General features: G+C 55.8%; 1 protein-coding gene across 3 annotated transcripts in view; it reads left to right on the forward strand.

Annotated features, from left to right (window-relative positions):
• NISCH (nischarin) overlaps positions 1-13,449 on the forward strand; it is a 32,551-nt gene extending 19,102 nt beyond the window's left edge. The window contains exons 13-21 of one of the 3 annotated variants that reach the window (XM_087825014.1): positions 222-333; positions 4,332-4,456; positions 5,617-5,666; positions 6,505-7,875; positions 9,856-10,288; positions 10,712-10,895; positions 11,386-11,514; positions 12,042-12,203; positions 12,593-13,449. In XM_087825014.1, the coding sequence (XP_087681140.1) occupies positions 222-333; positions 4,332-4,456; positions 5,617-5,666; positions 6,505-7,875; positions 9,856-10,288; positions 10,712-10,895; positions 11,386-11,514; positions 12,042-12,203; positions 12,593-13,203 (3,177 nt within the window). In that variant the 3' untranslated portion in view covers positions 13,204-13,449. The remainder of the gene's footprint in view (positions 1-221; positions 334-4,331; positions 4,457-5,616; positions 5,667-6,504; positions 7,876-9,855; positions 10,289-10,711; positions 10,896-11,385; positions 11,515-12,041; positions 12,204-12,592) is intronic. The other 2 variants (XM_016209854.2, XM_087825015.1) reach the window with 2 other exon arrangements.
• The last annotated feature ends 2,145 nt before the right edge of the window (positions 13,450-15,594 follow it).

Consider the following 15,594-nt stretch of genomic DNA (forward strand, 5'->3'; position numbering starts at 1 on the left):
GTCCTGGCTACCTGGACTTGGGCAAGTCACACCCATCTATTCTCTGTAAGGTGGGGTGGTGATAGTACCTGCCTTACAGGGTTGTAAGGACTAGGCGAGACCAACTTCGCCAGCCCTGATGTTTGTGAGAACCTCTGAGTCTCTCCTCATCCTTCCTTTTTGAGTTATGTTCTTCCCGATCCTTCTCTCCTCTCCTGGGCTGACTCGAGCACTCCTCCTAGGTTGGTGAGGATTGCCGGCTCTCAGCTGCCCCCTGCGTCAGACCCAGCAGCTCCCCTCCCACTGTGGCTCCCACCTCCGCCTCCCTGCCCCAGCCCATCCTCTCCAACCAAGGTAATCATGTGTGTAGCTTTCTGCCTAGCAGAGCCACCCGGGCCCTTCTGGGCCCCTTGGCCTGGCTGGGGTTGGGGAAGATGCTGGCACCTGCTCCCTGCAGGGTTCAGACACAGGGAGGGTATGGTGCTGTCTGCAAGTCAGCTCCTCAGGGTGGCACATGGTGGCGGTGCCTGGCCTGATTTCAGCTCTGTTATTTGCTTAGTGAGGACCACCCCCCACATTGTTCTGACACCTACATTTAGTTCCTCTAGGGTACCCCAGGGCATCTAATGGGTCCCTGAGGCTGCTCTTTGAACAGGCTCAGGGCTGCTTGCTTGTAAGGACCCCACTCCCCTGCAGGCAGTGTGGGCGGATTTGCTCCTTATTACCGGGAAGCTGTGCTTTGTTACTTTCCTGAGTTGGCTGCCCTGATCCCTGCATGGGGAGCTTTCTTTTTATCGTCACCTCATCTCTGTGGCTCAGGCCCAAACACTGTTTGTGGGGCCCAGACAGGCTGTCCAGGACCCATGGAAGACCAATCCTTTTCACCTGCCCACTGTCTTAGCGTTTTCAAAGGGCTTTCACCTCTGAACCCAGGCAACCTCGGAGATGAGTGAGTGAAGCAGGTCCTATGAGAGTGTCTGCTGGCCCGGCCCCCACGGAAGAGGGGAGGGTGTGCCATCCCGAGTGGAACACACAGGAAGGAACGCCGCCCGGCCACCAGGGCTCCTGGAGACGCAGAACTTGGTGTGAGGTCTTGGGAAAACAGTTTGACCCTATGTTTCAAGAGCCAGAAAAACGTTCCCACTCCTTGACCTGGTAACCCCACTGGTGGGGATTTTATCTTGGTGGGATAAGATAATGGGAAGGGGAGATGAATTGCTCACTGCAGCGTTATTTATGCTAGCAAAGCAGGGGATGTGACAAACGTCAGAGGATGAGAGGGAGGTTAAGCTGTGGTGCAAAATGCTCTGCAGCCGTCACATCAGAGAGGAAGACTGGGTAGAAAGGAGGGAGAAGTGCTGAGGTTAAGTCAGCCTGCTGCAGGGCGGTGCACCAAGGTCGCAGGCAAGAGACTCGGAGAGTATTTGTGAGAATGGACGGTGATGTAGGGTGCCAGAGTGATTGTCAGTTTGCTTTTGTAATACTTGACTGAGAGTCTTTTATTTTTTTTACATAAAAGGGGCAGGAGATTTGTATCCCACTGAAGACTTCCCCGACCCCATCTCCTGCCTCGGGGCCAAAGCCCTCTTCGGGCCTCACAGCACTGCGGAGGAACTGCCGGACTAGGGTTCTGGGGACAGGGAGATGCAATTGGTCCTCTAGGCCAGGGACTAGCTAGTTCTCAGTCAGCATTTGTGGAATTGATTGAGTGTGTGAGTGAGTGAGCAAGCTGAGAACAAGCTGGTAAAGAGCAGATCACAGGCAGAGTGAGTGCGGCATCTATCCCAGGGCCACAGCTGCAGGCAGCCCCCCCTTTGGTAGTGAAGCCTCTGCACCAGCCAGACCAGGCCTCACTGCCCCCTGGGGACACCACCGAGTGGCTCACTGTAGCCTGTTTCCCTTTCCTAGCTGCTGGACATTTAGATGTCTTCAGATTTGCACCTCATAAATAAAACTGCAGTGGATGTCTGTGTGTGCACATCTCTTTCCTTTCTGTGAAACAAAGGTCGGGCCCCCATCTAAGCACGCATGTCCCCTGTCCCGTCCTCTGAGTGACCCTTTCTGACCACTTGTTTGTACTAACTGTGGTCCAGGAAGGAAGCAGAGACTATCCCAATTGTCACTTCCTTGGCTCCAAACGGGGCTTGGGAGGGTGGGTAGTCGCAAGAAAATGTTGCTTTCTTTTTCACTAATATGGAGGAATCCACAGATATTTGTGTTCAGCCATGTGCTGCTGGGTCTTGCCTGGATGGGCATGGATTTCTCCCATGTGGGAACAGCTTTGCTCCCAGCCTGATCCCCTAGAAGTGCACATATATGTTAATAAACTGGGCACTCGGGGGCCTATGTGAAGGTGCTGCCCAGTGAACACCAGGCCTCTGGTCATCTCAGGAACTGTTAGCCAGCTTGGTGGAACCACAGAGGACTGTGACCGATAGGGGTTGATGTGCAGAATGCCAGGGTGGATTCTTCAGGCAGGGTGTGAAGTTGAGAGGAGGCCTTAGAGAAGTGGTTTAGGAGCAGGCTCCCGGGGTCAGTCAGCTGAGTTGGTGTCCCAACTTCCTTGGCCGTGTTCCCTCAAGCAACTTGTAGCCTCTCCGAAGCTGTTTTCTCAACTGTGAAGTGTGTGCACCCGACTTCATCAGTTCTAAGATCACACAACTGCTCTGAAATTGAGATGCGTCTTTCAGTCAGTGGTGTCTCGTAGTTGCTGTCAGCCAGCTGGTACTCGTGATGGAGTCGTGTGAAAACCTTCCGTGGACACCTGCTAAGACCAAGATGGCACCACATCTACGCATCTTAGATGTGATGAACTGTAAACAAAAGGCGTGTGTGAACTAGCACGGGGGAAGTACCGTGCACTGCTCCTGGCTCATCTGAAGTGGTCAATAAGGGCTTCCCTCTCCTGTATTTTTGGGGGTTTCAAGATGACCAGGACAGTGTCCTGAGGAGGCTGCCTGCCCAGGGGAGGACAGGACAGAATGATTTGGGGGCATTTTGTAGAGGGAGAGGTATGTCTAGAGCAGAGGACTTTGCAGTGGAAGTGGTGTGTGAGGGGGTCCTCAGAGGATGGGTAGGACCTGAGCATGGGGAGACGGGAGGGTTCTAGGAGAGAACAGCACTAATACATAGCTGTGTGCTTGCCACCCTTCTGCCTGTGCAGGGTCCCTGCTGCTTCGCTGGGAGGGAGGGGGTCTGGGCTTGGGCAAAGGGCTTGGGTCTACCCCGTGGCAGAGGACCTGGGTTACGTGAGTATTCTTGTCCCTAGGCAGCAGCTGAGCTGGACTAGGGTCTGTGACCTTTGGGGCTCTAACCCATAGTAACTGGTGTTAAAGCCAGGCCAAGCCCTGGGATCCTCCAGAGTTTTGTGAAACAAGGGGTTGGTGTCCAGTGTTCATCCAACTAGCTGCACTTAGGAAACCGTTTAAAAAGGCTTTACCCTCCGCCAGCCTAGGAAATGTCTGGAGTGAAATAACAGGCCCAGACATGCTGTATTCATAAAACAGCTTCAGCAGGGTTTTAAAAACACTCTGTGTTTCCTTGGTGCATAAGTCAGTGGGAGGCTGACTAGGGGAGGGTCAGTGGGGTGGTCCTGTGGGAAGCAGGCCATAGGTAGCAGGTATGGGTTATCCTCAAGGTCCTGCACCTTTATGTGTCTATGAGGCTCTGCAGAGATGTCAGATCGGGGTGGGACTGTGTTCAGTCATTTTGCTGGGAAGGATCTAGGAGTGAACATGTTTAAGGCTCTTGATGGACATGTTGCCAAACTGCTCTCCTGACAGGCGGGCCAGCTCCCACCCCAGTGCTCACCTCTACCCAGTTAGGCCAGGTCCGGGCCACACAGTCTGACTAAACTGCCAAAGTGAGAGACAGAACTGGTGTCTTATTCCAACTTGCCCTTCTGTGATTATTTGTGAAGGAGGGTGAGCATTGTTTCATGTGATATCTATTGACCATTCTTTTGTGGAATGTGTCTGCATTCTTTGCAGTCTGTCTCCTAATGGGATTTCCAACTTTACCCCCCTTTTTATCATGTGTAACAGCCTTTTGTAGATTAAAGATATAAATGTTTGTCAAATACTGCACATACTTTCTTCTCCTTTCTTTTTTTACTTATAGAAGTTTAGTCTTTATGTTGTCACACTTCAAATTCTTCCTTTCAATTTAGGATCAGAAAGCCTCTCTCTACCCTAAATTAGAAATCTTCAAGTTATTTTAAGGTTTCAGGTGTGGCTGGGTTTGGGGGTCTGACTAGCCCCTGGCCATGCCAGAATCCCGAGGGCCCAGCCGGTTTGTTGAATAGCTGCTCTCCCTGCCCCACTGTCCCACCCGCCTGCCCCTGGTCTCTCCAGGAATCATGTTTGTGCAAGAGGAAGCCCTGGCCAGCAGCCTCTCGTCCACCGACAGTCTTACTCCCGAGGACCGACCCATTGCTCAGGGATGCTCTGATTCCTTGGAGTCCGTCCCTGCGGGACAGGTAATACCTGCCTCCTGCTTCTGGGGATTGGTTACCTCTGTGCCAGCTCTTTGTCTGAGGCTGTCTGGAAGTAGGAGGTGGCCTGGTTAGTGTTGTGGCAGATACTGCCAGTGCTTGGTGGATTCTGCTTTGTGGTTAAGGGCCTATGTTCAGCCTCCCTCCCTCCTCCTCCATCTCTCCCCCTCTACACCTCTATACTTCCTCCCCCCCTTCCCCTCTCCCTTCACCAATGGGAACAAGCAGTTCTCTCTCACTGGGCCCTGGGAGTCAAAGTCAGATAACCTTTAGTTCATATGAGTAGATTCCCTTGGGGAAAGCAATTCAGAAGGTCCTGGGGGGGAGGGTTGTTTGGATTCCAAACCCATCAGGAAGAGTTTCTCCCCTGCTGCCTGGCACCCCACAGTCATTCTGCCCAGCCCTGCATGTCACCCTGGTAGTTTGGGACACAGTATGATTGTGACACCTTCTCTGTGGCTGCTGTTAAGGGTTCTGGAGCATCTTCATGTGTCCTGGGAAGAGAGGAGGAAGGCAAGTGTGGTGTGAGTGGCTCATTTGCCGTGTGTGTGGGGAGTGTGCTTGCTACCTAGGTCTCCCTCCAGCCCCGTCTCTATTCAGCAACACAGAGTCATGGCCGAGTGACCCCTGCGGTAGTTTTCAGAGCCCTCTCCCTTTCCCAGCACTGCATGGCACACTCTCCCTTCACCCTCCCCAGGGTCAGACAATGGGAAGGAGGTTGCCTAGCACTGCGTCTTCCCTGTTGCCCAGAGACCACTAGGAGGGCTTTGCCAGGCACTGTGCAGCCTCTGTTCATTGTGTCTTCAGCTGACCAGTTACCAAGTTGGTGTACCCTTGGAGTGGCACAGGGGGCACTCGGATGCCAGACCCAGAGGCACAGAGTGGCAAGAGTCTCTGGCTCAGGAGTTGGGAGCAGATGGACCCGGTTGGGAATCAGCCCTGCTGTGCACTGGTGGAATAACTGAGAGTCTCTCTGCCCCCAGGCCCCATAATCCACCCCAGAATAGAGCGTGGGATGGTGGGAACTTCCTGCAGGGAGGGAGGGAGGGAAGAAGGGCAGAGTGCCTGGCTCAGGGCCTAGCACCAGTAAATGCCAGGGAATGGCTGTAGCAGGGTGGGGCTGACCACATTTCCTTCTCTATCAGGCACCTTCCGATGATTTAAGGGACATACCTGGAGCCGTTGGTGGTGCAAGGTAAGGAAGAGGTTAAGAAGGCCTCCGGGGCTTTCTGTATACACTCAGCTGTGGGTTAGTGATAACTAGTTGGATTTTGTTAAGTATCTGTTTCACGGGAGTCCTCCAGAACTACCTCTTTCTTTAAATTAAACACAGATGAGAAAGACTCTGGTCTGTTTCTAGATTTGAATCCCTGGACTTTGCCTGATATATGTCATCCTACACAAGGGGTCAGCAGATCAAGGCTCGTTTGGTCCACAGTTTGTGAGCTAAGAATGATTGTTCCATTCTTAAAGAGCTGTTAAAAAAAATAAAGAGTATGTGATTGAGTGGCCCCAACAGCCCGAAGTATTCACTGTGACCCTTTGCAGAGGAGGTTTCCCTGCCCTGATATACACACACTTTTTCGTGACGGCAGTAGTGGCCAAGAGGAGCTTGAATTTAAATGTGAAGGTTCTAGGAATGCCCCTTTCACAGAGTGCCGCTGAAGGGAACTGTTGTCCACAAGTGAGTCCTTGCCTGGAGCACTCATTGCGTTTGGGGCTCACAGCCAACGTCTGAATGACTGAAGTCTTTGTGACGCTTCCATTGGGGGAACCTGTGTGATGTGGGTAGGACTGGCCTGGACACCTGTCATCTGAGCCCTGGGCATGTGGACTCTGAAGAGACGGGTGGCCGCAGCCTCCTGGCACCTTGGCTCCCCACTAGGGCACTTGTCCTAGGAATAGGCTTGGCTATATAGCAGTCTTGGGATACCCATGAGTTGGTTTCTTGGGACCAGGGTGTAGCAGCAGGCCCAGACTTGAGAGGTAGGGTGTCCCATCCCAGCATGTCACTGATCTGGCTTCTCATACAGCCCAGAGCACTCGGAGCCGGAGGTCCAGGTGGTGCCTGGGTCTGGCCAAATCATCTTCCTGCCCTTCACGTGCATTGGTTACACAGCCACCAACCAGGACTTCATCCAGCGCCTCAGCACGCTCATCCGGCAGGCCATCGAGAGGCAGCTGCCCGCCTGGATCGAGGCAGCCAGCCCGCGGGAGGAGGGCCAAGGCGAGCAGGGCCAGGGCGAGGAGGAGGAGGTCGCTGAGAACCGCTATTTTGAAATGGGGCCTCCAGACACGGAGGAAGAGGAAGGAGGCCGGGGAGAGGAGGAGGAGGAGGGTGAGGAGGAGCGCTTGGCCCTGGAGTGGGCCCTGGGTGCAGACGAGGACTTCCTGCTGGAGCACATCCGCATCCTCAAGGTGCTGTGGTGCTTCCTGATCCATGTACAGGGCAGCATTCGCCAGTTTGCCGCCTGCCTTGTGCTCACCGACTTCGGCATTGCCGTCTTCGAGATCCCGCACCAGGAATCGCGGGGCAGCAGCCAGCACATCCTCTCTTCCCTGCGCTTTGTCTTCTGCTTCCCGCACGGCGACCTCACTGAGTTCGGCTTTCTCATGCCAGAGCTGTGCCTGGTGCTCAAGGTGCGGCACAGTGAGAACACGCTCTTCATCATCTCAGATGCTTCCAACCTGCATGAGTTCCACGCTGACCTGCGCTCATGCTTTGCCCCGCAGCACATGGCCATGCTGTGCAGCCCCGTGCTCTACGGCAGCCACACCAGCCTGCAGGAGTTCCTCCGCCAGCTGCTCACCTTCTACAAAGTGGCGGGCGGCTGCCAGGAGTGCAGCCAAGGCTGCTTCCCTGTCTACCTGGTCTACAGCGACAAGCGCATGGTGCAGACGGCTGCCGGGGACTACTCGGGCAACATCGAGTGGGCCAGCTGCACGCTCTGCTCAGCTGTGCGGCGCTCCTGCTGCGCACCCTCCGAGGCCGTCAAGTCTGCCGCCATCCCATACTGGCTGCTGCTTACGCCCCAGCACCTCAATGTCATCAAGGCTGACTTCAACCCCATGCCCAACCGCGGGACCCACAACTGTCGCAACCGCAACAGCTTCAAGCTCAGCCGTGTGCCACTCTCCACTGTGCTGCTGGACCCCACACGCAGCTGCACCCAGCCCCGGGGTGCCTTTGCCGACGGCCATGTGCTGGAGCTGCTCGTAGGCTACCGCTTTGTCACCGCCATCTTTGTGCTGCCCCATGAGAAGTTCCACTTCCTGCGCATTTACAACCAGCTGCGGGCCTCACTGCAGGACCTAAAGACCGTGGTCATCGCTAAGACCCCTGTGACTGGGGGCCAGTCCCAACGCCCCCTTATGAATAGCCAGCCTGCTAAGGACAGGGTCAGGTGAGTCTGAGCACAGGCTTTCGGGGCCAGGGGCATGGGGTTGGTCTCTGCCCGTGAAGTGTGCCTGAGACCACTCACCCCAAACCACATCTCTGAGCTCCTGTAGTGTGTGAGTGGGTCCAGGGTGGGCCCAACTCCTCAGCTGTGTCCTTGACTCCCTCGAGCTTGGCATTGAGCTGCTCTTTCTCTCTCAGGGCTTTAGAAGAGGCATAAGAAAGCTCTGCTTCCACAAGGACAGGCTGGCCCAGTCCCCTGCCAGTGCAGGCTTGGCTGAGGAGATCGCCGCCACCTTGTCTGGCCTGCTCTGCCCCTCTGGGCCCAGGCACAGCCTCTGAGAATCACCCACCACCCCTCCCCACAGGGTTTCACAGTCCTGTAGCTGTCTCCATGGCCTGGGGGACTGTTTTAGGCATCACCTGCTCTGATATTCAGCTCTAAGCCTTGCCCTGTTGAGAGCCACACAGCCCTTCTCAGGAGGATCTGGGTTGCTGCATGTAATTTGGGGAGTCCCTTCCAAAGGAACTTGTTGGCTTAGTGCGTAAGGCCTGAGTGTGTGAGCTGGGTGGTCACCTTCTTGGGGAGACTGAGGCACAGAAAGGAGTGATAGCTGGGAGCCCTGACATATTGATTCTCACTCTCTTCTCTACCCTGCTTCTGCCCCCTGAGCCTGGCTTTCCCTGGGCTCCCTCCTTGGGTTTCCCTGACCACTGTCTGGGGCTGGGGTAGAGAGAGCCTATGGGGGGTATGGTCATATCCACAGCTCACCTCCACCTGGGGCTCAAGCGGCCTATTCCTTTGAGGGTAGACCCTGTCTCCTTTCACTGCCCCCTGGCTTCACATATACTGGGGCTTTCCCATCATGGGCAAGAAAGCCCATTTGTCACCCGCCTGTCCCCTGAGACACAGTCCAGCTCACTTTTTCTTCTATCCTGGGGGACAGTGGAGATTATGTTCTCACCCCAGCATCTCACAGGGCCTGCCTTCTCCTTCCAGCCTATCCCCCTAACTGATGGTTCCTACCGCTTCTTGGCTGAATCAGGTGCCCCTCTTACACCCAGCTCAGATCCGTCCCTCTGTAGAGACCCCTGATGCCTAGGTGCTAGAGAACAGCTTATACCCAAGGTGGCCATGCACAGCTATACCCCCATCTGTCTGCCCCTGTGCTAAGGCTTTGGTGACATTTCCCTGCCACCCCAAACCCTGCTGGAACCTGCCCACACTGGGGATTCCATGCAGAAACCAGGCGCCTGCTTCATCCCCACAGACACATCTCTGCCCGATGACAACAGGAGGACAGTCCAGAGGCTTCTTAGGGGCACGTGGCCCAGTGCAAGGCCAGAGCCCCAGGGATCTGACTTGCCAGCTGGACTGTCTAGTTGAGAAGACATGTTCCAAGGACTTCCCTCAGCACGGGCATGGGCATGTGGGCACATATTGTGGTTGCAGGGGCCACCCCTACCTCCATGAACTTTAAGGGTTCTGAGCAGTGTTTGATCTAGCACTTGAAACAGACCAGTGAAAAGAGGGGAGCCTGAGCCACCAGAGGACGACTTAAAGGCAGACTGAAGGGTAATTTGAGTTTTTGATTTTCAGACCTGAGTGCACCCAGGTCCCAGCCCTGGGCACCTGGGTCATGCTCTGAACTCCGGAGTGGTGTTTTGGACACCTCTCCCACCTTCTCAAAATAAGTTTTCAATTCATGGGCCACAGATATCCGACTGTCCCAGCCCTGGGGTGCCAGATGGCCTGTATTGCCCCCATCTGCTCATCTCCCTCCCAAGAGAAAAGGCCTGGGTACCTTTTCTCTGCTGTTTTGTCTTCCCATAGAGAACCTGGTGCTGAAATCCCCAGGGGGGCCCCAGAGGTGGAGTGTGTGTGGTGCACACATTCCCCTCATACTCTGAGGTTGTGCGTGTAGTATGAGTCTCCATATGGGTCTACATTTTAATGTAGTGTTTCTTGGGGGTTTGGGAGATGCAGCAGTGACCAGCGTCCCCAGGAGGCCCGGGCAGAGGCTACAGCTCCAGCCCCAGAGGAGGTGCGAGTCCTAGCCCCAGTGGAGGTCTCAGCTCTGGCCCAGGCAGAGTCCTCAGCCCCAGAGGGGACCCCAGCTCCAGCCCCAGCAGAGGCCCCAGTGCCAGCTTTGCTTCCAGTGGAAGCCGCAACAGAGGACTCAGCTGCAGAAGAGACCCCAGCAGAGACCCCAGCTCCAGCCTCAGTGGAGGCCTCATCTCCAGCGGAGGCCCTGGCACAAGCTGACGCCCCAGCCCAGTACCCAAGCGAGCACCTTATCCAGTCCACGTCAGAGGAGAATCAGATCCCTTCACACCTGCCCGCCTGTGCATCGCTCCGGCACATCGCCAGCCTGCGGGGAAGTGCCATCGTCGAGTTCTTCCACAGCAGCATTGCTGAGGTAGTTGCCTGGGTTCTGGTCTTGCTGGCTGGCACTGGTGTGGAGAGGTAGCATAGTTAGTTCTGGAGACTGGCAGAGCTTGTGTTGGCATCAGCCTCAGATTCTCTGACTTCTCTGGGTTGGGAGGGCCTGGACTGCCCTTTCCTGGTCACTTGTCCTATCACCACCGCCCCCTGCAGCCACTCCTATCCTCAGGGCCCGGCAGAGCCCACTGCACACCCATCTCCCATCCTTCGTTTCCTCTCTGCTCCCAAGTTTATTAATCCATTGACAAGATGTGATGACGGTCCTGAGTCTCCCCATCCAAGGCTGTGGGCATAGCACCAGGGTGACTGGTCTAACAAGGTGCCCTGCCCAGAGGTCTGTTTCAGGCACAGCCTGGAAGAGAAGCAGCATGCTCTGCCCTGCCCTGCTTCCTTGCAGGCTCAAACCCAGCCCCTTTGTGTCCAGGTGGACAACGAGGAGCTGAGGCACCTCATGTGGTCCTCAGTGGTGTTCTACCAGACCCCGGGGCTGGAGGTGACTGCCTGCATGCTGCTCTCCACCAAGGCCGTGTACTTCGTGCTGCATGATGGCCTCCGCCGCTACTTCTCGGAGCCACTGCAGGGTAGGCACCAGGGCCTGCTGCCGCCCCAGGGGGCTTGGAGCCCATGCCTGAGGAGATGGGTTCCATCTTAGAGCCAATTGTGTGGCCTCAGGCAGCAGTGACTTGGCTGCACTGGACCGAGAATCTCTTGGGGGGTTGTGGGGATGAAATAGCACTCCCCCATCCCCACTCCCAATCCCCAACTCTGTCATGAGGAACCTAAGGCTAGGCATGAAAGCGTCAGGCCAGGGCCTGGCAAACACCTGGGCACTAGCCATAATGAGGGATGGAGCAGCCTCTGCCCCTCAGGGCCTCAGTGGGAGGCTTTGGGTGACTCCACTGAGTCAGGCACAGCTCATACTCTAGAACACATTGCCTATGAGGCCTTGTGTGTATGGAAGGTGGTGGTGGCTCCTCAGTTGTCTAGGCCAGCCAAGGGCATACATTGCTGCTAGACTCAGCTGTGCACCTAGGCCCCTCCCAGCCACTACCACCCTTTCCTCCATCACAGATTTCTGGCATCAGAAAAACACCGACTACAACAACAGCCCCTTCCATATCTCCCAGTGCTTTGTTTTAAAGCTCAGTGACCTACAGTCAGTCAACGTTGGGCTTTTTGACCAGTATTTCCGGCTGACAGGTGAGTGACCACTGCTTTGTCTTATGTTAGGTGAAGGCCAGTATTCCCAGTGGGCTTCCACCTTCCATTTGTGGGTGTGTATCGATGGCAGGGTTACCTCTCTGCTCATAAGCCATTTCACTGGAGCAGGAGGAAGCAGCTTCAGGAACTGCTGAGAGTGCAGGACTCAGCTGCCAGGGCTCAGAGCGGGAGGGGACAGAAGCAGGGAAGCGCCAGGCAGTGCTGGGAGGCAGGCAGAGAGGGCCCTGTGCTCAGGGCAGGATGTTTCTGACTCACACTTCCTGAAGAGAGAAAACTAAGCTCTTTCCCTAATGCCTCTGTATCCCCTTCCAGAAAAATGTCACAGCCTTTCCGGCCTGAGAAGTGGCCTTTAGGCCCTGTGATGCTCTTCCATGTGGGCCCTCTTGGCTCTGACTCTGTGGTCTTCAGGTCCAGGCTGACTTGCTAGAGACTAGAGCTGGCTCCAGGGGCAGGGACAGGGCAGGGGAACAGCTGCCTGCAACCATGACAAGCCCCTTCTCCCACAGGCTCCTCCCCTATGCAGGTGGTGACGTGCTTGACTCGAGACAGCTACCTGACACACTGCTTCCTTCAGCACCTCATGGCCGTACTCTCCTCCCTGGAACGCACACCCTCGCCTGAGCCTGTCGACAAGGACTTCTACTCTGAGTTTGGGAACAAGACCACAGGTAACCTTGCTCAGCTTAGGCTCTAGACAGGCCATGTGGTCTCTCCAACCCCAAGGGGCAGCATGCCTGGAGCCCTCTGCCTCTGTCTTTTTTACTTTTTGTCTCTTGTCCTGCTCAGCCAGCTAGGGTTTTACATGGCCTTTTCCAGGGCAGAGCCTCCATCCCAGCAAACCCTTAACCATCTGGTAGACACACCTCAAGTGTGTGCTCTGCTCTGGGCTGCTGGCCTGTGGTCTCCACCTGGACATCAGGACTTGGAGTGCTCTCACCTGCCTCTGACAGATAGCAGCCCATGCCGCCGTCTCTGGGTGTCATGTGGCTGCTGGCATTCCCAGCCCCACTACAGACCAGTTCCAGGCTTCAGCCCTGGTGGGCATCTCTCTCTACAGGGAAGATGGAGAACTATGAGCTGATCCACTCGAGCCGTGTCAAGTTCACCTACCCCAGTGAGGAGGAGATCGGGGACTTGACATTCATCGTGGCCCAGAAGATAGCTGACCCAGAGAAGGCACCGGCCCTCAGCATCCTGCTGTATGTACAGGCCTTCCAGGTGGGCACGCCGCCACCTGGGCGCTGCAGGGGCGTGTTGCGCCCCAAAACGCTCCTGCTCACCAGCGCTGAGATCTTCCTCCTGGATGAGGACTTCGTCCACTACCCACTGCCCGAGTTTGCCAAAGAGCCTCCGCAGAGGGACCGGTACCGGCTAGATGATGGCCGCCGTGTCCGGGACCTGGACCGCGTGCTCATGGGCTACCAGACCTACCCACAGGCTCTCACCCTCGTCTTTGACGATGTGCAGGGCCATGACCTTATGGGCAATGTCACCCTGGACCACTTTGGGGAGGTGCCAGGTGGCCTAGCCAGAGCCGGACAGGGCCGCGAGGTCCAGTGGCAGGTGTTTGTCCCTAGCGCCGAGAGCCGCGAGAAGCTCATCTCACTCTTGGCCCGCCAGTGGGAGGCCCTGTGCGGCCGGGAACTGCCTGTTGAGCTCACTGGCTAGCCTAGGCTGCTGCTGGCTCTTGCTGCCCTGTGTGTCCAGCCTGGGGTCCACTCAGTGTGGGGAAGCAGGCTTTCTCTTTCCTTTTGAAAATGATTTTTCCTCCCTTTTGGTACCTTCATTTGACTGTCCTCCCACAGAATGTGAACCTACGTGTTCAGTTGATTCTAACCCTGTGAGTGGAAGTGCCGGCCCCTCCGGGGCTCCTGTGCCATCAGCCTCCCATGCATCTGTTGCTGTCCTCCCCAGTGTTGCGTGGCCAGGCACAGCAGTGTCATAGCTTCTGTCATAGGACTGTTGTGAACACATGGCGTCATGGGTCCTATTTACTCTTTTACGTGTCTTTTCCTGAAATGTCAAGTCCAGTCTTGTTGCTATTGCTGTTGTGGGCATTTGCTGCTAATCATGAAGCTGGCAGCAAGATGCATATTGGAAGTTCCCACCCTGTGCAGTTTTCCAAAGTGGGGGCTTCTCCTTGTTTAGACAAGTGGGAGAGCCCTGTGGGGGCAGGAGTCCCCTAGGCCTTGGGGCTGAGAGGGATGGGGGCAGGGACCAAGAACTGCCAGCACCAAGTGTGTCTCCTGTTGCCTATTTTCTCTATTCCAATAAAGTAGAGTTTGACACAGTCTGGGTCTTTTATTTCAGGGTCCAGCAGGGCATTGGCCCAGGACTTGGCCTGAGGGAGAGAGGGTCCCCTAGAGACACAGGAAGGTGAGGTATTAGGGGAAAGGAAGGAGGGAGGAGAGGCAAAGGGGATGAAGGGCAAAGGGAGCGGCTCTCCCAGGGCCAGAGGCTGGTTGGGTGGCACTGGCGGGTGGTTGTGGTTAGGTGGCTATGCTGGACTATGGCTAAACCATGAGCCTCAGGGCCAAAAAGAAGAGTGTGAAACCCCAGGGCATACCTGGCGCACAGGCTCACTACCCTTCTGCCTTCTTCAGGTCTGGAATGTCACACCTGGGCCCAACCCCACCAAAGGCTGCAGCCTGTTGTAAGGGTAAGGCCTAGAGTCTGGGATCCTTACTTTGTGGGGTCTGGGGGCCTCACCGAGATGGCTGCAGGGGGAAGGCCTATGGGGAGCTGGGCCCAGGTGTGGGTAGTAGAGAGGAGGGCCCGTGCCCATCTAGTCTGCTCATATCCTGGAAGGTGAGGATTGCCTCGGGGAGCCCTGCTGAGGTAGAACCTAGGACTTTGAGACTCAGCCCCTATGCCCCACCCTTAACCCATTCTACCCGCCTCCCCTACCCCCTGGAGAAGGGCCCTTAAGTCCCACTTGCCTCCCTCTCATTCTAGTCCAGTCCAGAGCCTTGGTTCCCAGGCTGCAGGGCCTTTTGGGCAAATGGGGAGGAGGAGAGTGAGGAGGGACCAACCCGGCTCCCAGCCCACTCCTCTCCATTTTCCTTGGGTGCCAGTAGGGTGAGGATCCTGGCCTAGAGGACCCATTGCCCTCAGGAACACTAAAGGAAGGGGCTCCCCACTGAATCCCCCCAGTCAGATCACAGATCAGCCTAGTGACCTCACCAGCTGGTGGGGGGTGGAGCCTTCTGAGGGTGAGTAGGAGGGGCAGATGAAAGGCTCCCTGAATCAGGCATTACCAAAGGCATTTACAAATGTCCACCTGCCTCTCTTCATCTAAGTCCTCTGTAAACAGGACAGTGACAACCAGAGGCAGGGTGCACCATACCCAGGTGTGGTGCATGGAGGCCTTACTGCCTGGGCTACTGTTCCAGGCCCCACAGCCCAACATGTTAATAGCCGACCAGCCTCGGTCCAGTGAGGACTTGACCGACTGGGGAAGGCCGTGCAGTGTCGGGAGTGGGGGCACTCTGCAGGCAGCAGACTTGGGATTTGATCTTAACACTGGTTAGCTGAGCAACCTTAGACAACTTACCTAGCCCTTCTGAGCCTCAGTTTCCCCACCAGTAACAGAGGGATAATAAAAGTAGCCACAGTCATTCATTCATTCACTCATCCATTTGTTCCACAAGTCTGTATTGAGCATATACAGACCAGCCAGCTACTGTCCCTGTTTTCCCATAGCTGACGTTCCAGCAGGGGACAGAAAATTAAATAATCCAGGGTCAGCTTGTGGCCAGTGCTATGAGGAGATGAAGGCTGGTGACTTTTGACTTGAGACTGGACCTTGAGGTCAATCCCTGAAAGAATATCTGAAGTGACAGCAGTGCCAAGACAACTGCTTGGCATGGCTGGGGCAGAGTGAGGGAGAGCAACAGAGGTCAGAGGCCAGCCTGGCGAGGACAGGTGTGGAGTTCAGGGTCCCTGAGGATAGATGAATCGGGAGGGAGAGCACTGAGGAAGCCCCCGGGGAGAGAAGGGAGGTGTAAGGACAGGGTTAGGGGCTGGACTAGGAGGTGTAGCTGGGGCAGATGAGAGGAG

This window comes from Miniopterus natalensis, chromosome 15, assembly GCF_054644295.1.
Source record: "Miniopterus natalensis isolate mMinNat1 chromosome 15, mMinNat1.hap1, whole genome shotgun sequence".
Taxonomy (NCBI): Eukaryota; Metazoa; Chordata; class Mammalia; order Chiroptera; family Miniopteridae; genus Miniopterus; species Miniopterus natalensis.